The sequence below is a fragment of the Dinoponera quadriceps genome, unplaced genomic scaffold (assembly GCF_001313825.1).
Source record: "Dinoponera quadriceps isolate SergipeBrazil2010 unplaced genomic scaffold, ASM131382v1 scaffold2110, whole genome shotgun sequence".
Taxonomy (NCBI): Eukaryota; Metazoa; Arthropoda; class Insecta; order Hymenoptera; family Formicidae; genus Dinoponera; species Dinoponera quadriceps.
In genome coordinates this window covers 357,106-383,308 of record NW_014556168.1, presented here as the reverse complement: position 1 = coordinate 383,308, position 26,203 = coordinate 357,106, and the positions used below count along the sequence as shown (strand labels likewise).

The following is a 26,203-nucleotide window of genomic DNA, read 5'->3' as shown; positions in this document are numbered from 1 at the left end:
CACTGGTGAGAGAGAGAGAGAGTGGGTGGGAGGGAGGGAGGGAGAAAGAGAGATGTTATGTTTATATCCCGACGAGCGGAACACAGCAGGAGATTTGCGATGAATCGGTTGAATCTACGGTAGGATGGAATGTAACGAACGGAAGCGCCGATATACAATTTAACAGCATGCCGCGGCAAGCTTACACCGTGTGTCCTGATATTTCCTTGGACGATGTTAAAGCTGTAGGCACTGTCATGGACACAGACGTGGAACTTGGCAAAAGTGAAGGGTGCGAAACTATACCGGGCTGCTCTGGTTACTCGAGCATGGTGCACAGTAAGAAAGTCATCAAGCACGCGCTACGACAGCAGGCCAAACGGCGTAGAAAGAACACGACGATAGCGGCGGGCAATTCCCGTACACTACCTAGGATTGTTGTCAAGCCGTTGCCTCCGCCTCCGCCGAATGATCCACCGTCTCCGGTTAATAACGTACAACACATCAACACTGGTAATTGGTGTACCACGACAATTAGTTTGCTTCCTTCTTGCTTTGCGCATATACACTAATTAATATTACTGCGTATAAGGTATCCTAAGACGATTAGCTGTCTCTTTTATTTGTTAAATTGAAGGACGTAGGTGATTTTCTCTGGATACTGTACACCGTAAAGCAGAGATCACTGTGCGATAGTACTGAATGATTTTGTGATATCACACGTTTGCTCTTTAATTGCGTAGCATAGCGGCATTTAATTGGTAACTGGCAAGTATTTCTGATAACCCATATTTTGCATGGACGTAGCAGTGGAAGAACCTGCTGCCACAATGAGAGAAGTCTTGGCTAGTTTACCTGGATTTAGCTTAAAGTCGGGCCGCAGACGATCTACCAAGAGATTGTCGGCGACGGCGCAGTTGGAGGCTGGTCTCGTGGATCTGGAATCTCCAGCGAGCATATTAGCGAGTACGAGTTTACGAGCTCTGTTAAATAGGCATACCTTTCAAGGCTTACCTCCGTTGTATCAGCGGAAGCTCGCGCAACTTCTGCCAGCTGTAGATAGACAGGTATTTCCCGTAATTCCTTGACAGTCCACACGGTACACCTCGTATGTGCCGTCGACTTACGTCGAAACTCATACCTGCGTTAATTATGTTCCCCAGGACGCCGCTATCTCCGGATTGAACAATGAATTCTTTGCGAGGGCTTGCCTAGAATGGCGGAAGCGTTTAGCAGAGGGAGAATTCACCCCGGAGAATCAACAGCGTCTGAAGATGGAAGCGGAGCGAGACAAGAACAAGCTGGACCCGTGGAAGGTGAAACACTTCGAGCCGATATGGGGAGAGAAACGAGAGCCTAAACTCAAGTCGAGTCTTCATTACATCAGCGAGTCACGTTCCAGCGGTGCAGTGACGCGTTCAAGCTTAAGACTTCGTCTGGAATCCAGTATCGATATCCCGGTGTCGGAGCACACGGTCTGTCCCGTCGTAATGGCGGAAGACAAGAGCGACGCCGGTTGCAAGACCGAGATCGGCATAAAAAGCCCCGACGACCCGGCCAACCCGGAGGTGGCGCGACAAAACCTGATGCCTTTGGATTACAACGCGCTACCGGAGAATCTGACCGGCGAGAAACACCTGGAGGATTCGGCGCGCGTAAATCCCGCGGAGGTTACAGAGGACGTTCAAATGCTCGACGGCAAAGCGACGGAAGGAGCCGACAAAGTAATGGATATCTGCGACAAGCAAGATACGATGACCGAAACCGATCACGAGGACGTCACGAGGCAGCAAGTTTGTCAACAAGAGAGCGTCTCGAATGTCTACGAGGAAGAGACGGATTTCCCTGCCAGCGAGAAGAACGCGCAGCCGGTGGGGAGCAACGTGACCGAAGCGTCGGAAGAGGACACCGTGTTATTGCCCGACGACAACTCCTCGCCCAGGTCCAGCGAACAGATAGAACGCGCCTCTCACACATCCGGCGAGTCGATGTCCCAGCTGTCCAACGAGTACATGTCGCAGACATCTATAGATCAGATTCCGCAGATGGCGAAGGAGCAGATCTCCCAGATGTCCAACGACCAGATCTATCAGATGTCGGATTGCGAAACCACGAGCATCCTCGAGACCTCGTCGCCGCAGGATCAGGTCAGGCCCGCGGACATCGTCATAGAGGATGCCGGTTTGATCAACAGCAATCAGACGACCGAGACGACTCAGGCTTCGCATGAGAACCCGGCGGACAGCGAGTCGCAGATCCCGGAGGGAATGGAGATCGACAGCGAGACCCTGCAGCGGATCCACGAACTCGAGGTAGGTGAGGACGTCGAGTCCCGGCGCGCCGATCGCCGGAAACCGTTTACCGTTGTAATCATTCGCTCGCTTTTCAGGTGAGGGGAGAAATGCGCGAGATGTACGAGGAGATCTCCGGCTGTCCGGAGGAGATAATATACCCGATTTTGGAGGGCATGGAAATGGCCCCAAGCAATACAGAGGTGACCGAGCCGCAGGTGGTGGTTTCCGGCCAGGCTGAGGACACCAGGGCGACGGACGTGCACGCCGGCAACGAGGACGAGGCTCTTCGGGAAGCGAACAATTACGTCTGCTCCGAAATGTTGGAATGCAGCTGGACGGTGGATCCCACCGTGAATAGCATCAATAACGGCAACACCAACAACAACAGGGTGAATATAAACGCGACGTCGCTGTGTCGGAGATTTACTCCGCAGTAGCGACAATGTTGTAACTAACTTGCGCTCGCTCTTTTCACGCGTACAAAGACGCAAGAGGAGCTGCAGGTACCTTGGCCTCTGGTGGCAGCCGCGCTCGACGGCTCCGTCGCCGCCAATATCACGGTGACGACGCAGGACGAGTGCAGCGAAACGTCCACGGCGACCGAGTCCGCGAATCCCCCGCAACAGTTCATCGGCACCGACGCCAACGGCGTCGAGCCCGTCAATTGCATTCAGCTGCCGGTGGTCCAAGGCGCCGCCGCGTTTCAGGCGGACGGCGGTCTCGCCATCAACACACCCGGCACCAGTTGCGTGATGAAGAGCCTGCAGAGCTCGCAGGACCCGCCGATAATCGCGTTCCCGCAGCTGCAGCCGGTCCGATTCGTGCAGGCCGGCTTCCCTCCGCAGGAGCAGCAGGAGACGGCGTCCACGTTGAACAGCTCGCCCGCGATCCCGGCGCTGCAGCCGAACAGCACCGCCCAGGTCAGCATGATCCGGGCGCAGCAGGATACCATCGGCCAGGTGAACGCGCAAAGCACCGGCCACAGCAATGTTCAGGGTATCATCGCGACCAATCAGGGCCAAGTACAAAGCGCTCTCCCGGCCACGTTGGGAGTGCAGCCGCAGAATCGGCCGCAGAATGCGATTGTCATTCAGCACCAGACCGCTACCTCCGCTCAACCCCGACCAATCGCATCCGCTGTGCATCAGCCGCAGCAGCAACAGCAGCAGCAGCAATACGCCGGGCCGTCCGTGACGGTCTCGTCGCGATCCTCGCGTCTGTCTAATCAAAGCAACCAGAGAGGCTCCAGAAACAATAACAAGGATCAAGGGGGTAGATCGAGGAGCTCTACGAAAGAGCCGCCGGGTGCGGTCAATCTGGAACGCAGCTATCAAATATGTCAAGCGGTAAATGTTAATCCAACGCACAAATTGTACACGAAATGTATGAAAAAGGTGCTTGATTTTTATTGTACATAACAACGCGCATGTCTAAAAGACGTCTCGGAGACGTCCTTTGGACGTTTTATTTGGTCTATTTTTTTTTTTCTTTTCTTTTTTCTCTTTAGCTAAACTCGCTGCACCGCAGGTCGACAAATCTGCGCACGCTGAAGCGAAAATCTCGTACGTACGCTTCAATGTGTGTATAAATTAAATTATATATATATATATAAAAGCGATGGAGCCAGTTGAGCTAAAAAGAACGGACCAATTGTCTCAAAGACGTCTTTGCGACGTCTTAGGACGTCTCAATATTCTCCGTATGCATTCTCGTGACCGCTGCTTACAGGTCATCCAGAGTTCGCCGAACAGAGATCAATTGAAGGCCCACTTGAAACCGCCGCCTAGCTTGCTCGCTCGTGGAGACGGTGCGTTCACGACGAACAAGTCCGGCGGGCGCACGGTAACGACGGTGAAACCTCAGAAAGCGCAGCAAGCGATACAGCATAACAAGCAAGTCCAAAATAAGACGCAGACAGTTATGTTGAGACATGTTTTCGCTACAGCGCGGCAAGCCACATCGACGGAGGTACGTAGCACGTATCGGCAAATCGTGCTTCCAATTATACCTATCTGTGCTCGGAACACGCGTACACGTAACTTGCGTTAGCTTTTTTTGAGAGAGAGGGGGAGAGAGAGAGATGCGAGAAAAAATTGCCGTCGATTCTTCCTACACTAGACTGTTACAAAGAGAAAGTAAGTTAAGAAGGTAGATCACGAGAAGAAATTGTAACGATACGGACACGGATTCCTTTCTTTGCCGCTGTAAATAAGTACGTCCGACGCGGACGTTTTATCTCGTAAACTAACTCTTCCCGCGTCTTATGTGAAATGTGTAACCGGACACTCTCGAGCGCACGTCCATACTATTTTATACTTTTCTGTGTGTACAGTGCTAATCTCGTGGGTCGCTTGTGATGATTTCTGTATCATACAGGTACCTAAATAAACAAATCTTTACATTAGTTTTGGATACATGACAATGCAGTAGTGGAGATAGTACGTGGCTTTCGTTGCCAGGTTGCAATGACAGTTATAAGTTAGCGCGATGTTGCGCACGTTGCTACGAAAAAAAAAAAGAAAAAAAAGAAAAAAGAAATTTGCTTCTCTATATACAAATATGTACGATGACAACGGGGATGAGCAAACCGGTGTTACACATTGTTGTACAACGGACAGTCAGCCTAGAAAAAAAAAATAAATATTACAGATCGAAATGTTACTCGTATACACTCCCTACTCGGCCGAAAGTAACTTGAACGTGAGACATCGGTTCAAGTTGCCGTTAGACGCTCTCACGACGAGATCGCATCAGTGATGATGTTCCCACTGGCTTGCAGGTTGCCGAAAACGCTCCTATAGCACAACTCGGATCCACTACTGGTAATGGTCTTGGGCAATACATACTTGTACAAAGAACCGGAGTCGGGGATGGTGCCCCGAGGGCGTCGTCCGCTCCCCCGTTACCTCCGCAAATCGCAGGAATGGGTGTCGGAGTGCACTTGGTGCGTGGACGACCGGCGAGCGCCGGGGAGGGTTCTCATCAGGCTGTCACGTTGAAAGCTAGAGGCGCGGATAGCAGAGTGACGGGCGGCGCGGAACCCGGCGCGCCCGGCATGATAATCGGAGGTGACCCACCGCCCCCATGCGAATGTAACATGCGAGGAGCTATGGTAATTTGTCGGCAGTGTGGTGCCTTTTGCCACGATGACTGCATCGGGCCTCAACGTATCTGTGCTACCTGCCTCATACGTTAATCATTCATCCACCGACTGTACTCGTGTATAAATTTCAACCCGTTGCGAGATAGGAGTGCTGAGCATTTGGTTATATATATAAATTTAAGAGGTTAAATTCAACGGTAAATTAACGCGCGCGAGAAATGCGAGAAACCCACAAACCTCTCTTTCTCTTTCTCTTTCTTTCTTTCTTTCTTTCTTTCTCTCTCGTGCGACGTAAAATACATCCCGAAGAATTTGGATGGACAAAATTGTACTATATTAAAATACGACTGTCTTCAATCCAGTCAGAGGGATAAGATGAATGTTTCTGATGCACTAAGATTGATTGAGATTAAAACGGTGATTAATAAAATGTAAGATTTTATACATAAACTCTCTTATCTGTAATGCATTCTCATGCTCCTTCTGCTAAGTTTTAACATAGTCGCACCAGACCTCGAGCTTTATTACATTTATAATAATTTAGTATTGAATATTTGCCACTTACACAGATTTCGCTTTGTATAAAAAAAAAAGAAGAAAAGAGGATGATGATGAAAATTTACGTTAGGTTTTGTAAATATGTTTTGATATATGCGCTCCAAGGTGCTCTGGCGTACTTGAAAAATACTTTATTTGGTCGTGAATTCAAATATAGATTTTACTTTTATTTGACATTTTTGGCAATTTTAATAAAAATTATCTATTTGACTGGAGTACACACACTCGTAAAATCAATTAATCTAAATATTATGAATGTTTACTGTCCAGCACTCTCTCTCTCTCTCTCTCTCNCTCTCTCTCTCTCTCTCTCTCTCTCTCTCTCTCTCTCTCTCTCTCTCATTCACTCTTACTCTTCTCCCTCTCTTTCTCTTACATTAACGGAAATCCTTATTTTAAAGTTAAGGGCAATAAAGGATACAGTTGAGAATACTGAAAAATATTCGATTCATTCTTTATTATAAATCGAATAATAATCGGACATAATGATGAAATATGCGTACTCTTATTATTGCCTTATATTATTCCGTCTCATCTTGCCTATCACGCGGATTTTATCGCAGACTGGCATGTATTTATAATACGTTGCTAACAGATATTTCTATATTGAATTTATACATTGTATACAAAGTTCTGTCAACAAAGTTAGCTCGTATAATAAAAGTACAGCGATATCTGCCTTGTTATCTGACAGTGGTCAATTTAATTTTTACTTAAGAAGTTCGTTTACTGAATGATCAGCCTACGTTTCTGTTGATTTGTTTTGATATACGGTATTTTTTTACATTTTGTTATCGAATTTATCGATATGTTGCCGATACAAATGTGACTTCTATTGAAATAAAAAAAAAAACAAGGAAATATATTCGATGAACAGATATGCAAAAATTATGCGAAATATCCTGATACATTGTGCAATGTCGATTTGTTTTTTAAAATATTCAAACTCTAGTCTGTACTATGTAGCATATAGTATATGTATACACGTATATGTACACATATACTTTGTAATATAGAAATGGTATAAGAATAGGTCTCTCCTTGTACTATTTCTACATTTATTTATTATATTTATTATGTCGGTAAAACTTTTTATATTTTTTGTAATTTTTGTATTTTCCTTACGTATCTTATTTCCTTACGTATCTTATTATCATTACTCTCATGCTCACACAAAGTGCTTCTCTAAACAATTTTACAATTATTTTACACGCAATCATATATCATTTATATTGATAAGACGATCTGCACGATACTTTTTATTAATGCAATATATGTAATTATATTATAATTCTTGCTACTGATTCTCCAATATTTCAACTGTATCCTTATAAGACCCTTGCTCAAGGTTTAAAACATAAATCTCCCATACACCGACCCTAATACAGTCTTCCACTAAACATCACACTCTGTAATATGTATATGTTTGTTATTTATTTATTATCACGAATTTATTTTTATTATAGCTGTGTAGAAAAGATATTCCTGTACATGTTGATCTCGAAGCTAAGCGATAAATCCTTTGTACATGCTCTCTTTTAAATCATTCCTTTGAAATAAGACGATCTATTTAAACTCTCTTTGAATATTAATATAATTCACATTATCTTTTGCATATTCATTAGTATATGTTATATGTCAAACTAGTATCGTCGGACATTATGTACAGGAATGTAATTTAACATGAAAAACGAATAATTAAGATTATAACAGTTTATTGCAGGTAATAATAAAAAGACGAAAAAAAAAGAAATAAAAATAACTGAATATTCATAGCTATAAAACTAGGAGTATACAAATATATAGTTCTATATTATTCGATTTTTCTCCCACTTTGTTACAATTAACTCTAACGTTGTTAGTATATCGAGGAATGATTTATCGAGAAATCGCGTACGGTTTAATCATCAGCATAACTTTATCCATATGTTTTGGCTCCAGTTAGTGTTGATTGACCTGCAATGTCTTTGCAAATATCCAGGCGCAGATAATTTTAGATTATTATGATGCGAAGGATCGTTTGCGAAGTATTGATTTTCACGATCATAGGATGGTTTACTAATTGGAGCACAACATATACGCGTCGTATTAAATGCTATAACCGTGCACCTAAACATATTATACCGACTTTGAAAGCGATGTTCGAATGTTCGTACGCTTACGTTACTCAAAAATCTTCAAGACAGACATTGCAATACACTCACTCACCGTTGTGTGTTATTCGGATCAGCATGGATCGTATTGCTTTTAGTATTGATTTCTAATTTATATATTAACTTCGTGTTATTTATCTACAAGATGTCTCGTATCAAACGAACGCCTTGTTTGAATCTGTAATAATCGAATCTCAGATATTAGATTATTTGGAAGAGAACGGCAGGTGTGTGTGTCTCGACATATTAAAGTATCGTGAATGAAGTTATGAAACTATTCGGCAACGATAATGGGAAAGAGAGATCGTATGAAAATCAATTCCACAAAAGCATGTAGATCAAATCTTACCTCGTAATTATCCGACTTTACCAATATTTATTTTAACTCGTTGAGTTTAATTGTCAAGATTCAAAATTAAAAATTATATCAACGACGATTGGTGATCTTCCATCATACGTGCCCGTTAAAAAAATTGTTCATGCATAATTACGTATAGAATATGTCCATATATAAAAATATATAATTATATATAATTATATATGAAAATATACTTGTGTTTTGTATGTTTATATATAATCACATATAATTTATTTATTTTTGTACATGGACAAATTTCATACATGACGTCTTATATGTATATCTAATTATATATAATTATACATCTAATTATGCATAATTATATCTAATTATATCTGATTGTATATGAAACATTTTTTAACGAATAGCAAATCTTTCTTTATTTTTTTCTTCGATTTACATATTATTTATATTACATATTTACATATTTCGAATGAAATATCAAATATTACGCAGGAAAATTATAATGATCGTGAGAGTAAATGTATAAAAAGAAAAACGAGACAGTGGAATACGGTTGAAAGTGGTGGCTAAGATCAATTGGATTATGGTGTGCAGTTGTAGCGTTAGAATACTTAATTTTATGTATATTAGTTCATTTTCTCTCTCATCTCTCTGTGTGTACACATTCATACTTAGATCCTCTCCCTATCCAATTGTTACGATCGTATAAGGATTTTAAGCAGTTGAAGGTTTTGAGGCAATAATATGCTAAGTCACACGACGTGTAAAGACGCGCCAGATCTTAGGCTTATATTTATTTATTGGCTCCGTTTTTTTTTTTTTATTGTGCCGCGAATCTATTCCTCACGCTCTTCAAACGCATGTAAATGAAAGAGATAAGTTCGATGGCCCTTTTCGGTCACCCGCCCGCGACGGTATATCCCCGTGTGGCTTGATACGTTATCGCCCCGGCCCGGTCAACTTACGTTTAACGAAGTTAAGAAAATGTGCGTTGCACATTATGTTATATTTCTCTTGATATTTTTAACTGCGTTACTTACTGATACTGATTTTATATATATATATATACACATATATACATATATATATATATATATATATATATCATGGCACATCTCGCAATTATGACATTTTATTTTTTATTCAGTAACAGTAGTAATTAGTATTACTGCAATTCGATAGAAGTTACTCTGTATCCGTCGCTCAAATGTAAATAAAGTAATATACGTTTAATATGGGAACTTGTTTAATATTCGAGTATTCATCGCGAGATGAGAAGGATGTTCGCGACGGTCCTCATTGTTTTAACGAAGACCCGGAAGATAAACCCGCGAGAGGATAAAGATGCCGGAAATAGCTAGTCATAAGCAAGAACGCTAGTTGCCGCTTACGGTCCGTTAACAACACCATTAGTTCCTCGCAACGAACGTCAGATGGCAGCAGGTAGGCCGCTCCAGTTGCGTTTCACCATGACACAGTGCGCAGCGAATAATTGTAACGTGTATCATATAATCTTTTATATTTGCTTTTTCAATTAAAAGTTCTCTTCAGTTTTTCTCGATTATGGCTTGGCTGTCAGATCTTGCTGATAAAGCGGAAAATTTGTTAAATAAAATCGACAAAAATACTGCGGCCGTTTTGAATAAGGACAAGATGTCACATAGTCATCTGTCAGAAGTTACATGGCTTTCTCCGGAACCAGGGTAATTGTGTGTACTTAAATCTCAGATTATTGCCGGTAAATATTTGGATTAGTGACCACTTCACGCGAGTTTCAATAAAATTTGGTTATTTTCCCCTCATTTCTATGCGCGTCACTTGAGTTTGTTCTGTAAGATTGTCTCTCTGGCATTTTTTCAATAAGTGGCAATTTTTTTTTTTTTATGAATTCACATTATCATAACATAGGAAATCTGTTAGTTTATAAATAAATAGAAATTTAATAAATTTACCTCTTTTTCTTTCTTTTCTAGATTAAATGAAGACACATCCAAGGTACCGTTATTGGAACCATCAAATCATATATCCTATATTGGTCCTACTTCAAATTTAACATCATTAAATCTATTAAATGTAACAGCATCTAAAGATGACGCTCTATTTACATACTTAAATACTCCAGAGCCAAGTCCAAAAAGAGCAACAGAGTCCTTGAAATCACCATCGACCACCTCTTCGTTGTTAGTGGAGCATCCTACTGATACGGACTCTGAGTTATCGATTCATAGCAGTCGAATTAGCCCAGCTCCATCTCATATCTCTATAGACATTTTAGACGATAAAGATGCACAAGTAGATGCTGAAGATACAAATTTAAGTCTGTCTAATGAGATATGCACTTTAAACTGTGAACGCATAGATAAACGAGCAATAAATGTCCATATACAAAATGGTATAGTTTATATCTATATATAAAAGCCTACATATATTTATATATATTTATTTAACATGTACCTTTTTTTGTAAAATCAAAATTCTATTTAACATTTATGTTGCAGAACATAATGACACAGAAGAATGCTCAACCATTTCCTATTCTCTGCCCGAATACAAAATGAAAACTAATGGCGTAGAAGCGAATAACTTGGATAGTTTAACTGACTCAGTTGAAGACAATTCCATGCGAAAGTATATGAGAGAGATGGAGATGAACTTAATGAAACAAAATGAATTACTCGGGAAACAAGAAACAGATCACCAGAAGGAGATCATAATGTTGAATGAAAAATTGAAAGCTTTCGAAGCAGAAAAGTTGGGGCAGTCAAAGCAAATAATGGATTTGCAATTTATCATCGATAGGAACAGGCAGGAGTTAAACTCGGTCAGATCAGAATTGGAACAGCATAAGGCTAGAGCGTTGAGGACTTTGCAAGAAAAGGAGAAACTCATATCGGAATTGAAGAGTGATACATCAACAGCTACGGATGAAGCCACTGTTATGGAATTAAATCAATTGAAGTGATTAATATTAATATATTATTATGAAATTCTCTCGTTCTTTTTATAGACTACAACCTGTTGTATTACAGGCAGGAACGCGATGGTATTAGAGAGGAAAATCAGCAGATGTGTCACCAGTTGAAAATGCTACGTGAAGAGCTGATAAATGCAGATCTGAACTTGGAAAAAATTAAACAGAAATCAGCGGAGACGAATCTACAAAATCAAGAGATTCTTACTAACGAAAGACGTCGGAGGTTAGACGCAGAAGAAGATGTGAGACTCCACTCTGAGGTATACCTGTGCGCTTCTTTATTGCGTTTTCATAAATGTTACATTCGTGAACGACTGGGTTAATATAAAAAAATATTGTTTCAGGAAATAAGATCTTTGAAGGATGAATTAATTACTGAGCGCAACGGATTCAGTTTACAGTTGCAGAAACAAGATTCCGAGATTTCTAGGCTTAGGTTGCAATTATCCGCATCGGCGACACCGAGTAATGAAATGGACTCGAGATTAGCGTCTCTTACAAAGACTTTGGTGCTAAAACAGCAAGCGTTAGAGTGCTTGACAACAGAGAGAAACGCGTTACGTCTTCAACTGGAAAAGCTTGAAGTAAATATAATAGCTTGAATATATTTTAGAACATAGAATAATATGTGTGATACATTATAATTTCTTTTGTAATGCATTACTTTAGGCTTAAAATTGACAGACATACATTAGATGTTTCCACAGCACATTTGTAAAATATGTCTCGGATATTCTTTTATATTTTGAGTACATAATATAAAATTCTGACGGTAATCTTTGTAATAGCACGAGTATAGAAACGCTGCCGGCAATTTACGGAGAAACATATCGTACAATAATATGAACGATACAGACGACGCAAAGGCGCAAGTACCCACGTTTTTAATGGAAACACCGTTTGACACGAGCGTTACGAGAAGAGTGAAGAGAGCTTATTCTTCATTGGATGCCATAAGCGTCCGAACAGGAGTGTTTTTAAGGAGATATCCGCTAGCTAGAATTTTAGTATTGATTTATATGGTGAGTATATACATACGTCGATAGGAAATTTTGTCATTAATATTATAAAAAGATATCTTCTTGTATGTACATATACACACACACACACACGCACGCATATATATATATATATATATATATATGCGTGCGCGCGCGCGCGCGCGTGTATGTGTGTGTGTGTGTGTTTATTTATATATAACACATATATCTTTACAGGCATTGCTCCAATTTTGGGTATTGGTAGTACTCTTATCTCAATCACCGGAAGCGCATTAACAGCAATTAAAGCACATTACTCGAGAGAAGTAAAAATAAAAAATATATATTTATAGAAATTTTCAATTTTTGTGAATATCAAAGTCTTGAATTTGATGTAAATTAGATCTTGTACAGTTTTTAGTGTAGCAATTTTAGATCAAAGAATATCATTGTTAAATGAGAATCTAAATAAAATATATAATATAATGATTAGTTTCATGATAACCATAAAATATTATAGTCGTTAAATTATATTTAATTTTTTTATTATATATTAAAAAAACATTTTTTTTATTATATATTAAAAAAACTTTTTTATTATATATTAAAAAAACATTTTTTTTATTATATATATTATGGTTATTAATGTTGCATGGTATTAGGTTGCATAGTATTAAAATAAAAATATACAAAAAACTGATAATACACGTTTCTTTCTTTTTGTCAATATGCTTATCATCAATTACAACAGTTTTAAAACTTTTGTGCTCAACTACTATGTACTCGGTTAAAGTCGACATATCTTAATTATATCTTAATATTATATCTCAAGGTATTTGTAAACGCTTTTTTGCAATAGATTTATTCGCATATGTAAGATTAAATTCCCAAAACACTTTCCGTGATTATATGACCAATAAAATATCCTTAAACCTACAGGAAATATTATGATTAAATCTAACCATTATAACTAATCTAAATATCATCTAAATATCATCTATAATCGCCGCGTTTCTCTATCATAAATAAATAAATAAATAAATAAATATATATATATTTATTTATTTATTTATATTTATTTATTTGTATTGCTTCAGTGACCAGAGAGTAGCGCTTAGGCGCGTACGTAATACATGCATTTTTAGGCACCAATACTATTAGTTGTTTCTACATAGAGTTTGATTGAATAATGCATTCGTGTTAAAAGAATATTTATCACATGATTGTTTCGTCAGTATATGAAATTTATTAATTATATCCCTGAAATGTACGTACTATAATTATCACACAATTGTAAAACTAAGATATAGATTAAATGCAGTATTAACATTGCTTTCGATCTGTCGATTAAGTGTAAATATTTCAAAATACACCATGATATTATGTACAATAAATAATAATTTCTTAACTGTGTGTGAAAGATCTATCAAATTCGTTTTATAAATATATTATTTCTGTACACACACGCACGCACGCATACACACATTATCACCATCGTCATCACATTTCTCTCACGCCATGTGTTCTAATAGATAAACACGCGAAACATTAATTATGTTGAATCATCCAATTAAGATTCTCATAATTTTGCATATCTTAGACGTCAAGTTAAATACCGTGCGTCAAATTAGTGGAGGAATATCACATAATGAATCAAGGTTCTTCTTCTGTTCTTTTTTTTTTGCGCTTTTAAAAGTACGTCATTTTGAAATTAGAACAGAGATGATGTTGTAGAGATTTCCACTTACATTAGTCCACAAATATTACAGGGATCATAAATCATTGCTGCTTCCGATTACGACATGCTGGCTTGGCTTGGATTATTTCAAACTTTATAATACTTAAGATGGGCTCTTATTGGCCTGAGAGTTGCTTGTTGTATTTGTTGAGAAAAGAGTTTATTTCCTATATATACATATATATATATAAAAATTTTATCCCTTATATACATTTAGGTATATACACATGTGTGTATATATGTATACAGAATAAAATGTTTATATACGACAGATGTGTGGATGGACTAAGGTAAAAATACACAAAAGAATCGGTTAGTAACCCTATTCTTTGCACACGAATGCACGATTCTCATTATAATCGTGATTATCGTAGGTAGAGGTAACTCTGTGAGAGGAATCGGATGAATTTCCGGTCGGATCAGAGTCAAGTAGCACCGATGTCAGCGAGACAACCTTGTCCGTGGATGATGAGACAATATCACCGTCAAGTTGCCGCATTTGCAATCTATCTTGACAATGCTGATTTTCCGGATTGTTTAATACTGAACGAAGAAACCTCCGCGTTTCTGCTCGCAACGCATTCACACGTCTCTGAAGGATACGATTGCGCCGTACAAGAGTTATCGTACGAATAACGATACTCAACAGATCTGCGGAGTTCGAGAGAAAAAAATACTATCGTTAAAACGTAATCAAACGATTGACAAGCTGGACCAAAATCACGAAACATTTGCAGCGGACAAATTGTTGAAATTCGAATATGAATTCACTGACGAGCAAGGTGAATGTCTCAATTAGTAAAACATTTAAAATAATTTCATCGCAAAAATAAATTAATGAATTATTATAATACACGTAATAAGTGCATAACATTTCTTTTGTTCGAAAGTTTAAATATTTAATATTCTAATTGTATTCTTTTTATTTATGATAAAACTTTAATTAATTTATAATATGTCTATATATTCTCAAAAGTTGACGGAAATGTCATTTAGTGACGTGTAACTTTAATTTTGCCCCAATTGGTGTGATATGTGTACGCCTATATTACTGAAAGGCAAAAATGCAATAAAATCATTTGAATGTCACAAATTAGTACAGAATCATGAACGTCTCTATTACTGAATTACTACTGAAAATATTACAGTTTAGAGACTATGAATTCATATTTGTATTATTTGTCAAATTTTGAAAAAGTAAGTTTAAATCTTGACATTATTCTTTAACTTCTCATACAGCACAGACGATTCTAAAGATGTCTTGAGGACGTTTCTATGTCCTAAGGACGTCCACAGGACGTCCCTCGGATAAAGTGTGCTGTGTGGGAGAAAATGAGTTGTAAATAAAATTTGCAACTCATTTTCTCTTTAGACATAAACACGTTTATATCATTTTATATCATATTTATTTAGGTAGTCAATTATATATATATATATATGTATATATATATATATATATATATAATCAGTACTGGAATATTTATTCGTCTATTGACTGCCTAAATAAATATGATATAAAATGATATAAACGATAATATAAATGATATAAAAAATATATATTAATTGCAAAAAAATACGTAAAATATCGTTTCTTTTTTGCAAAATATTCCTCAAACTTTTTTCGACTTTGACCATATGATTTCAATCACTCGAGATTAAAAAAAAATATCTACAAAGAAATACTATAAACGCCTTATATTAACGGCCAGCTTTTAAGATGTCGGCGAGTAACTGTTCGAGCCGTTACCGTTAGCAGTACGCTTATAATTATAATATATTAGCATTTACTATGGCTTTTAAATTTTATTCGAAATTTATTATAACAGATAATATGTAAAATTTAAAGTGAAAACAGATTTTTTAAGTTAAATATAGAACTTTATTACTTGAGTAATTAAGAAGAACAGATGCGATGCGATTATCACTAATTAGGACATTTACCTTATCTGTCTTTGAAGTAATTTTTAAATAAACACACGCGGAAAACTTTATCGCACGCGCAACGTAAAAAAAGAATTTTATCTGTGACATAAATTGCTATCTTCAAGGGCTGTATTTGAATAAAAAAAAAGACGCCTTCACGTTTGCCGCAAAGTTCATGACATTTCACCGGCCGGCTCTTGAAAAAGTTCAAGATAGCTTCACTGACAATCACTGTACCTTTTCTTGCAGCAACAAGCTTCCTGTAGTGCTCATCTGTGTGGGTCGGGAACCATCCGCTTTTATCTATCGCGTAACAATCGGGAACCGTACTGATGCATCCTAATTTCGGCGAACGATTCGTGCGAGATGCCAGTGGGATTTCACCGATGATTTCGCTTCGCAGAGTTTGTTCCATAGCCAACGTTTGTCGCTTGAAGTTTGCTCTGTTTTGTGCTCTTTGTCGTCGGCAAACGTAAGCGTTAACGGTGCTTCCTGCCGACGGGAACTCCGCAAGGCAAACAGTAGGTGGCATCTTTTTTCTCAATAAGAATATATAATATGTCTGAAACATAAATTTTGACGTACTTTCTCAATGCGATTCAACCAGGATGTTTACGCATAAAATATTATAATTTGCGTCTACGCGTGAACTTGTAGATTATAACATTTCAGACAGCACAATATCCAAAATCGGAATATAAGACATCTTTAAAACTTTTTAAAGACACCTTACTTACAAATGTCTTTAAGATATCTTAAAGATGTTTTATATCTCGATTTTGGACATTGTGCCATCTGAGATGTCATCTACGCAGACAATAAGTAATCTATGAATCGTTATGGACTGGCTCATCTTCTTCATACATTTCATGTTTTATTCTTATATTCTGTTTATGTTAAAAGCTCACAAATAAAACTAAATAATTAAATTTACTAACAACATATATGTACATTTTAATAATACTGCACATATATTTCAAATCTGCGTAAAGTGGATCATATTTAACCGGAAAAAAATTGTCTCTTATATATAATTAGATATAATAATATATATATATATAATTATATAACGCGTCATATATATATATATATATATATATATCAATTCATGAATCCATAAAAATATATAATTATTTATGAAGTAATGATATAGTTATATATGATTATGACATATGATATGATGATATATAAACATATATAATAAGTTACGATTTATTTTTCATTAGATATTTCACGTAGTTCACATTGTCTATATAGAAAAAGTTCGTGTAAGCATCACGTAGAGACAATACGTAGACAATACATAAATTATTCACGTAATCTTAAGATCTACGACAAAACCCTGGATTCAGATACTACTCGATATTGCTCGATAAAGCGAAGAACGAGAATTCTATCCTGGTATTTCTTGGCGGAAACGCCAGAATTCGCGCATCGCATGAAACAATCGCGATCCTTCCGTCCGATTCGAGGTGTGAGCTAAACTACACGCGCGGGATTGTACACCAGATCAATCTTAGATACTACAGTGCGTATATGTACACGCACGCACACATATATACATGTCCAATTCATAGAATTCCGCACGTGGATATTCTTCCTACGCCGCTCTCTTACCGTCCGGCGACACGATCGATGCAGGCGATGACCTGATTACCGTTAACGTCACTGCACGTGCCTGCACCGAAATAATACTGAAGCCTCAACTCCCACCCGACACGCGGCGCGTATATATTTGAGATTGTTTTGACCTCGAATCTTCTCCACCACGTGCGAGCATGACGCGCAGCCGTACGATGCATGGTAAATAAATGCGAGAAGAGTCCTTGACATTAGTGCGTGGAAACTTGAGCAGGTAAAGAGCATCCGCGTCACACACGTGGCGCACACGCGCCTCCAACCCTTCATTATTTACAGTCCTTTTTTTGTTAATATTCACATGGGGTGTGTCTCTCACGGCGTTACGAAGCTTTATAGAGCGTTTGTGAACGTTTTCACATATCGTTCGCGCGCTCGATCATTAGCCGTCACGCTATACAGAGTCCCAAATCCTGAATCGATCGCGTGTCCTTCAACTCGAGGATTCTTCGGCCAACTTTCGGGCCAACTTTTAATAATGTCCTCCTCGTCAAAATATCGCCGAGACTCGTCGAGTTTCAAACTTTAATATCTCTTCTCGCCCAAAGCTCAACCCTTCGCAGCCACTGGAACTTTAATTTTCTAAATAACTTCGAACGTATGCTTCTGGATGAAATTTTTCTATTTAAAAAAATCTTAATTCATTAATAAATTAAATAACACTAAATAATAAATCTTAATTTATTATTTATCTGCTCACTGGGTATTAAATGTCTATAAAGTATTTAATATCCAAGGGATAAAAGACAATCGTCGTAAAAGATGAAGCAGACAGAAAGAATTAGTCAGAAATCGATTATAACGACCGGCCGATTTGAGATAGTCGATACGCAATTATAAAACAAACTTAGCGCATTTACATTTAAACATCACGACATATTTTTATCCGTCCGACCAGGATTACTTTCTCCGTCAACTGGGCGACTGTAAGTTAGGCGATGTTTCGTCGCATTTTTAACGATTTCATTTTCGGCCGCGGAAACGTCGTCATCGTCACCATCATTCATTTTTGGCACGTCCCGATACTTAACAAAGCCACTCCCGCCGCACCTTCAAGTCCCCGTCTATTTGCGTTTTCTGCCGATCGTGTGGTGAAACGACGCTGATGGAACGCGGTGATAATTCTGGCGTTCGCGGGAAAAACTCGATTAAAGCGTTGAGGTTGTATAGTGGTACACGTGCGGACCACGATGCGGGCGGGCACGTGGAAGGCCGTCTTACGTCATTCTGCCCCGCGCACTCTATTAGAGATCGCGGACGAACGCTTCCGCACGACACACACGCGTACACGTGCCGACCTGTATAGACATTGGACACGTGTGCACCGACATCGTTTTAACACATCGAGACATTTTACATATTATTACGTGTTAACAAGGACGTTACCCAATAAGGGTGATCCGACCGTGAACGCTCGATTTCACGTTACAAATGACGACGCGTTGCATTTTTTTTTACCTCCGCGACTAATCAAAACGAATAATAATGGGCAAGATACGTCAAGTATCTTCCGCGCCGGCCTTCTTTTTGCGCTTTCTATATTTAGAGTGAAACGCGTGACACAGGAAGTAACAGGATATCTCGAAACTACCGGATGTCCCGTCTTAAACACCGAAGTGACCGCCGAATTCTTCGGATGGAAATGCGAGCGACTTCTTCCCCGTGAATAATGTCGAGATGAGCGACGATTGGCTCTTTAACAATTAGTCATGAAACGTCGTGAGGCACTCTTTGCGGAGAGAGCCTCGCAAACGCTTATCGATTCACGGCGAATGTTGGAGTTTATATACTTGGCGTCAGAACCGAATTTCTACGCCAACGTGGACGAGTGAGACGTCCATAAATCCGAGTTTTACGATATTCGATCTTGCTGGTTGCCTCGAGGAGAAATCCTGAGAATTCATACGGTTATTAAATCCTCGAGAATTCCGTTTTCGTTTCGCACGTAACATGTATATCGCACACGTGCCGTCCACCGCGCAGTTCAATGACTCGGACTCGTTTCTCTGTACGTATTTTTTACGTCGACATATCGCCGAAGGATGGACGTACGTAATTCTCTTTGTTCACGCGGATANTCTCTCTCTCTCTCTCTCTCTCTCTCTCTCTCTCTCTCTCTCTCCCCTTCCCTTCCCTCAATTCATAAAATTCATTAAAATTGCATTTTCGCCAAATTTGCAAATTGCCTGATTATCGCTGCCATTCAAAATATATTATTATTCATGTATGCCATAGTTTCATCATGACGAATAATGGTAAATACGGCATAACAAAATGTCTCGATTGGTTTTTTCATTCCCGACCTTGCGCGACCTCCAGTATTTTTGCGTCACACACGTCATTCGCATCGTCTCGACAATGACTATCGCGTGATAGAAAGAAAAAACTTCACGGTTTCTCTTGAAAAAAGAAAAAAAGAAGAACGGAAACGTTAGAAGAGAGACAGCTCGATTCTTGAATCATTCGTAACTATTTATATATGTAATTTGCGAGTGATATCTAATGAGCTAACGTAACGTTTGCTCTCCCGCAGAAACAGCACGCTCATCGGATATCACTTGCAAATTACGTATACGAATAGTTACGAGTGATTTAAGAATCGATTCCCAGCTCGGAAATGCTTGGGAATCTATCTAGACAATGTCTCAAATTGGGACACGAGACATCTTTAAGACATCTTTAAGACACCTTTAAGCACCTTTAAAATATTTCAAAGATATCTATAAGTAAGACACCTCAGAGATGTTTTAAAGATATCTTGAAGACGCCTTACATCCCGATTTCGGATATCACACTGTCCGGGTATCGACGGCCCTCCGACGATTCGCAAGAAGTCGTCGTAATTTTTTGTCCGGAAAACGCGACAAAACTTCCCTCTCGTCCACTTTCTCTTCTTCCTTTCGCCAAATCTGTCACTCGCGCGAAGACAAGCGCGCGCGCTCAGCGGTTGAAACGCGAGCACTCTGTGCGGCACGAGAAACTCAACGTTCGATACCCCGTCGCATCGTCCTCGATTTCTACTGAAACGGCGGGATCGGCTTACCGGGAGGAAAAGACACGGTAACTTTCGACGGTGACGGAAACGAACAGCATCCGATATCGAGGAGGCGCGGAACGTAACTTCGGATCGTGACGGAGAGACGGGGAGAAGATACACCGCTGAGCTGGACGACGGTGTACTGTGCGGTGTATCGTAAGAGTTCGTGATAATGTACCTACGGAACAATAAGAATGCCCGGTCTGTCGTAGCAGCTCCTTTATCATTGATCTACGCGCGCCGATGGTCGCAAATCGACTAACGATGCAGAAGAGTCGCCATGTTACTCTCGCTCGTGGTGTCGCGAGGGCACGCTGTGGTCACGCACGCGCGGTATGCCGGTAAAGTACACGAGGCACAAAGGTTCGAATTGGCTCCGACGTTATATCACAATGACAAAAGGGACGACACGTGCGTCCCCACCGTGGTGTCGTCTCCGCCGTCCCCGCCGTTCAGACTCATTTCGCGCGGCAACGTTACCACCAGACCAGCAACCTCAGGTTCCGCTATATATCAATGCGATCTGTGTCGAGTTAGCTGAGAGGCCCTTAAGTCGCTTTCCGAGCCGAAAATTACAGGCGTTATGTATTTGTATGTATACTTTCTTTTCAGACGTGTTTAGATACGTATAAATAGATTATAGATCGTGAATGTAAGCTTTTTGCTGTTACACTCGCTGCTCCCTTATCGAATCCCCCTACGTTAAGTATTGTCGCTTCATAATGAAATCCCTGATAGAACCTTCGTCCTTGATCAGCAATTTCGGCTTCCACGGATGTTTGGGGTCTTTTTATCGTTGTCGTTAGCGTAATCGATATGTCAGGTCGTAGTAAATAAAACGACCGATTTTTTATACCTTTAAAAGTATAAATATCGACCGTTTTATTTATATCTACTTGATATATAACACTAGTATCTTCGTACGAATGATATTATTGTTCAAAGATATCTGTGCACTTACGTTAGCCATCTTGAATTATAATGCCAAATAAATGAAAATATGCCGAGGCAATATGCGTGATGAAAAAACAAAATGAAATCGACAAAATGCAATAACATAGGAAGATTATCTTTAGGAGATTCTTTTTTTAAGATCATAATCTTCATGCTATATTATATTTTGCCGATTTTATATTGCTTTTCGATTTAATATGATTGTGTTATGTAAGTAGAAAAGTATTTAATTTTCACATAATGCGGTATTAAGATAGAATGATATGCCTTTTCTCTCTCATGTATTACAAGAAAAAAGAGCAATTTTCACATTTCTATATGTCGAAAACGAAAAATCATACCGAAATGAAACAAAATGAATTCTAAAGCTAAAAATCGACACTTTCGTGTGATATTAACAAAATTTAGAAGAAAATTTGCTGTCGATCTTACGTCAAGAAAACCGTCGTTTTTAGTCACTTTGATGTCATTTTTCTCAAAATTGTGACGTGATAACCAAATTTGGACAATGAATTCGTGTTCAGCAGGCAAAAATACATCGGAAATGTATATTCACATCCGTGTTGCAAAAATGGTATTGGATAGTATTATTAATGAAATCGTTCCGCTTCAATGAGTCCGTAAAATATGCATGTCGCAAGAAACGGAAACTAAATTTGTAGTAACGATTTCTCGTAAAAATATCTTTATTTTCATAGATGCGGTTCTTTTTTTTATTTCGATTTAGTTCCACTTGCTATTTTTACGGAATGGAATCACTTTTATATTTACGAGGCGAAGCCACGTTAAACGCTCGCTAATTTTACCGTATATGGGATAATCCAACATAATCGCTTCCATCGTGAGTTAACCAAACGATAAAAAAGCGATGAAATAAGAAACAGAAGCACCATCCAGTTTGCACCATCTCAAAATTGAAGTTGACTACATAATTGCGAAACATTATAAAGAATGGCCGGTCTTAAATTAAAAATTCTTCTTATCGAGGCGTAATTACTCGATTTTAGCACGTATATCTAGCCGTTAATATGCAAGGCACATAACATTTGTAAAATAACATGCTCAAGCTATGTCGATCTTCGACATTTTGTATCCTTGCATATTATATATAAAAGGGGAACAATTTCTGTGATTCATAAGAAATGGAAGTTTACTTTTCTACGAAATTTTGTCACATTTTTCTATCTCTATTGATAAACAGTAATACGAGTGAATGCAATGCAAAGCGTCATAAATATAAAAACATATCTGAAATACACAGGTATATTTTTAATCCAAGTATTGGATTATTATTCGTCTCTATCAAAACTATAATTGACATTGAAGAGATATTCATTTGGCCATGATTTGTTAAGTGGCTTGACGAGATGCAATAACTTGGGCATCATTAATGTCAACGTGTACAGATTCATTGATGAATAAATCAGAACTGCAAATATACGTCGCATTTTCGTTTTAATCGTCGCTAGACATTTCATGCATTATGTAAGATATGCATGAAAGAAAAACAGGAATATTAATAAATTCGCGCGTACATATATATACATTGCAAATCCAAATGTGCAATTCAAATATTTTAACTGGCTGTTCTTACACTTTCTTGCAGTTTTAAATCACGTTGAATTTCTTAAATTTAGATGTAATTTAAAACAAGAAACATATAAAAAAAGCTTCAGTCAAATGGATAATTTTTAGAGGTTTATGCATATAAAAATAATACACTTGGGTTTGTAGTATAGATATCAGAGACTTGCAAAAATTCGTCGACCCTTTCATTGGCTCAAATGATGAGTCATCTTACATAGACAGAATCGAATAATTATCTGGAAGGTAGCGAAAAGTAATCGATAACAACAGTAGATGGTTTGGTGCTGCTTCCTTCCTATGATATTACTGTGATATCAATTCCCGGAAGAAAATGATTATATATGATTATATACAATTATATAAAATTATATATGAATTTTGCTCATGTAGTTACATATATAATCATATATATTTATACGAAAAACAATGATGCTTCGTCATTTAATTAAATGCTGACATCATGCACTGACATCATGTGCTGTCAGAAATACAAGTAGCCAGAAGCATTTATTTCGATTGTATTTGCATATCATTTGTAAACAACAGTATTTTTTTATTGTGGACATATATAATTATATATAGTCATATATAGGAAAGTTTCATATATGATTTTTTTTTTCCCGGGTTATTAATTAGGATTGGATAATAACCAATTACTCAGTTAAAAATTAAAAGTTAAAACGTGATAAAATTAATAACTTTTAACTTAACTAATTTTAAATGAATTAACTTTTAACTTAAACTAATATGATTCATCAATATTATAAAATCATTGCGGACTGCTTACATACTATAGAATAAAAAAAATTAAAAATAATGCCAGCGAAATTTGTTGTTTCTTTGAGCACTACTCAGCAGTACAAATTAGTTGATTAACCGTTGCCTAACGTTTGATCAACGTTAGTCAGCTAACCAATCTATGTTGCTTGGGTAGTGTTTCTTTCTCTTATATCGAATCCTCAGCACAAAACCGTCAGTATTGTCTTATACACAGATTACATTTTCTTTAATTAACATAAATTTTTTCTACGATTAAAAAATTAATTATATGTGAAAAAGTATATGCATTCATATACATGGCTTTGCATAATTAACTTTCAATTTTAATAGGTTGATTTAATACTAATTTAACTTTTAATTTAGTTTTGATTTAAGTAACTTTTAACTAAAATTAATTTTATCGACTATTAACTTTTTACTTAACTTGGTTAAAAAGAAAAATTAACTTACCTAAAATTAAATTAACTTACCCTATCCTGCTATTAACTAACGGAGACATGACTAAATATCTGACGAACTTTTGCGAGTCGTTTTGTATCAAGTATTTCTCGTCGAAAAGTATTCAAGTCGACAGTTCGTTTCGTCATTACCAATCCAGGTAGAAAAATGACGTCATGTTGTGCTCAGCACGCGTTTATATATTGACGTGATACGATTTCAAAAACGCATGCAAACGCATGCGCATATGCTGCTCAGATGTTGTTCATGTCATGATGATCAGAAAAAATCTCATCTAAGTAGCAATATAATAACATAACTCGACATATTTGTACGTCACTTGTGTACATCTTGTATTCATGTCATGTTAATCACGTAATGATCTTTGAAATAGCATGAAATTCAAGTTACAGTGTGACATCACATTGTGATGAGATGTAATCATCACGCATTTTTATCTGCGAGTGTAGCTTATCGTCATCTTTCTCCCTAACAGCGTAATCATGCATAATCTTTCAGAAAATGAAAATATGCCAATAATAATCGATGAGAGACAACAATCATTCTGAAAAGCAATGAGACAATATGAATTTCAATGCATCGCAGTAAAAATCGAACGAGAACTCTCTCTCTCTCTCTCTCTTTCTCCCTTGTGGCTCATAAATCTCATGTTTTCATTATCGAGAACTACGTCGAATAATTTGATGCAATCAGCAAATGTAATTAGCGGCACGATTAGACATTCGCAGTTTCTGCTTATGTCTCCCACAATCGTATCAACTGAAAATCAGTAACAATTGCGTAATGATAATTGTGTAAGTACATCCGGAGCACGCACTTATAATGTTGCACCTACTTGTGTGAGAAGTAATGGCGTGCACAAAACGCACTAGTAGAAAATTATAGTTGAATTAATGAGGAAATGGATTTTCAACCTAATTTATTATTATGTTGTTACTATGATTCTTATAACCAAAAATTCTGTTTTTTTGTTCCAACCAAAACGTGTTTGGTTGTCCATTTTCTGGTTAACTATAATTTTCTATCAGTGCAGAGACGAAAGAAGTACAATTCTATGAGCAATCTTCTCTCGAGTCAACTTTGGTAAAGTTCGAAAATAAAAATAATACGCCTTCCTTGAGCGGCAGACATTTTCATTTTTAGAGACGCGTCCTCCCATGAAACTCGCAACCTCCGATCATGCTCGGATCAGCTTCAGATGAACCGCCTGCATACGTTATTACGAAAACATCCCTTCTCAAATTTCACCCGCGCAATCATTTCTAAGGAGTCACACGGTATACACGTTGTCTCGAGGAAAGCCGACGATGAGAAGGAAAGATGTTTTTACGGCAACGATATCTTCGTGAACGTGTTGCGATTCGGCCGATAATCGTCGTGGAACATATTGCATTTCCTTCGACTTGTTTGCACGTCGATCGTTTTTATATCAAGATTCGGACTGTTCGCTTCTTTGTCCAGGTAAAATGTGTGTTCCGGTTAATAAGACATTTACACGACATTACATCGTCGCGTAATGTCGCGATAACCGCTGGTTGTCAAAGCGAGCTGTGCGAGACGAGAGAGGGTCGTGCGCATCTTCTGTTCTTATTTTTTTTCCTTCCTATTCCTTACAGTCGTTGTGAAAATGATACATCGAAATAATTATACTTTGCGAAACATCGACCATCGCGACACGCGATAGTTATCCACGTGCTTCACCCGCACCTGAATTATGTTGGCAA

At 38.2% G+C, this 26,203-nt stretch overlaps 3 protein-coding genes across 11 annotated transcripts; 2 read left to right on the top strand and 1 right to left on the bottom strand.

Annotated features, from left to right (window-relative positions):
* Positions 1-35: 35 nt before the first annotated feature.
* On the top strand, positions 36-9,757 carry LOC106747065 (polycomb protein Asx). Of its 6 annotated transcripts, XM_014624333.1 has the most exons (8): positions 36-492; positions 787-1,046; positions 1,143-2,291; positions 2,369-2,662; positions 2,759-3,667; positions 4,002-4,241; positions 5,053-5,385; positions 9,668-9,757. In XM_014624333.1, the coding sequence occupies exons 1-8, from the start codon at positions 168-170 to the stop codon at positions 9,749-9,751; spliced, it is 3,594 nt and encodes a 1,197-aa protein (XP_014479819.1). In that variant the 5' UTR covers positions 36-167; the 3' UTR covers positions 9,752-9,757. The 6 variants fall into 6 exon arrangements, 5 of the variants coding, with proteins under 5 accessions (XP_014479819.1, XP_014479820.1, XP_014479823.1 ...); XR_001374635.1 differs by lacking the exon at positions 9,668-9,757 and having other exon boundaries at positions 4,002-4,649; positions 5,053-5,133; XM_014624334.1 differs by lacking the exon at positions 9,668-9,757 and having other exon boundaries at positions 790-1,046; positions 5,053-8,612.
* A 107-nt stretch (positions 9,758-9,864) lies between these two features.
* Positions 9,865-12,849, top strand: LOC106747066 (golgin-84). The gene is made up of 7 exons (XM_014624339.1): positions 9,865-10,112; positions 10,383-10,801; positions 10,908-11,367; positions 11,439-11,643; positions 11,728-11,967; positions 12,172-12,405; positions 12,601-12,849. The coding sequence occupies exons 1-7, from the start codon at positions 9,973-9,975 to the stop codon at positions 12,658-12,660; spliced, it is 1,758 nt and encodes a 585-aa protein (XP_014479825.1). The 5' UTR covers positions 9,865-9,972; the 3' UTR covers positions 12,661-12,849.
* An 84-nt stretch (positions 12,850-12,933) lies between these two features.
* Positions 12,934-20,952, bottom strand: LOC106747051. Of its 4 annotated transcripts, none has more exons than XM_014624293.1 (3): positions 20,882-20,952; positions 16,262-16,586; positions 12,934-14,752 (listed from the first exon to the last, which is right to left on the bottom strand). In XM_014624293.1, the coding sequence occupies exons 1-3, from the start codon at positions 20,924-20,926 to the stop codon at positions 14,424-14,426; spliced, it is 699 nt and encodes a 232-aa protein (XP_014479779.1). In that variant the 5' UTR covers positions 20,927-20,952; the 3' UTR covers positions 12,934-14,423. The 4 variants fall into 4 exon arrangements, with proteins under 4 accessions (XP_014479779.1, XP_014479780.1, XP_014479781.1 ...); XM_014624294.1 differs by having other exon boundaries at positions 20,878-20,949; XM_014624295.1 differs by lacking the exon at positions 20,882-20,952 and adding an exon at positions 20,706-20,853.
* Between the last annotated feature and the right edge of the window lie 5,251 nt (positions 20,953-26,203).

Bases quoted from the DNA above. Each gene is read 5' to 3' on its own strand.
- LOC106747066 (XM_014624339.1), top strand. From the start codon at position 9,973: ATGGCTTGGCTGTCAGATCTTGCTGATAAAGCGGAAAATTTGTTAAAT. The intron at 10,802-10,907 runs GTATAGTTTATA...TTTATGTTGCAG, and splicing joins AAATGTCCATATACAAAATG to AACATAATGACACAGAAGAA. The intron at 11,644-11,727 runs GTATACCTGTGC...ATATTGTTTCAG, and splicing joins ATGTGAGACTCCACTCTGAG to GAAATAAGATCTTTGAAGGA.
- LOC106747065 (XM_014624333.1), top strand. From the start codon at position 168: ATGCCGCGGCAAGCTTACACCGTGTGTCCTGATATTTCCTTGGACGAT. The intron at 493-786 runs GTAATTGGTGTA...GCATGGACGTAG, and splicing joins CGTACAACACATCAACACTG to CAGTGGAAGAACCTGCTGCC. The intron at 5,386-9,667 runs GTAATTTGTCGG...TTAATATTCGAG, and splicing joins GTAACATGCGAGGAGCTATG to TATTCATCGCGAGATGAGAA.
- LOC106747051 (XM_014624293.1), bottom strand. From the start codon at position 20,926: ATGATAAAGGAGCTGCTACGACAGACCGGGCATTCTTATTGTTCC. The intron at 16,587-20,881 runs GTAGGTACATTA...TTTATGTTTCAG, and splicing joins CCGGGCATTCTTATTGTTCC to ACATATTATATATTCTTATT. The intron at 14,753-16,261 runs GTACAGTGATTG...CGAACTCCGCAG, and splicing joins GCTTGTTGCTGCAAGAAAAG to ATCTGTTGAGTATCGTTATT.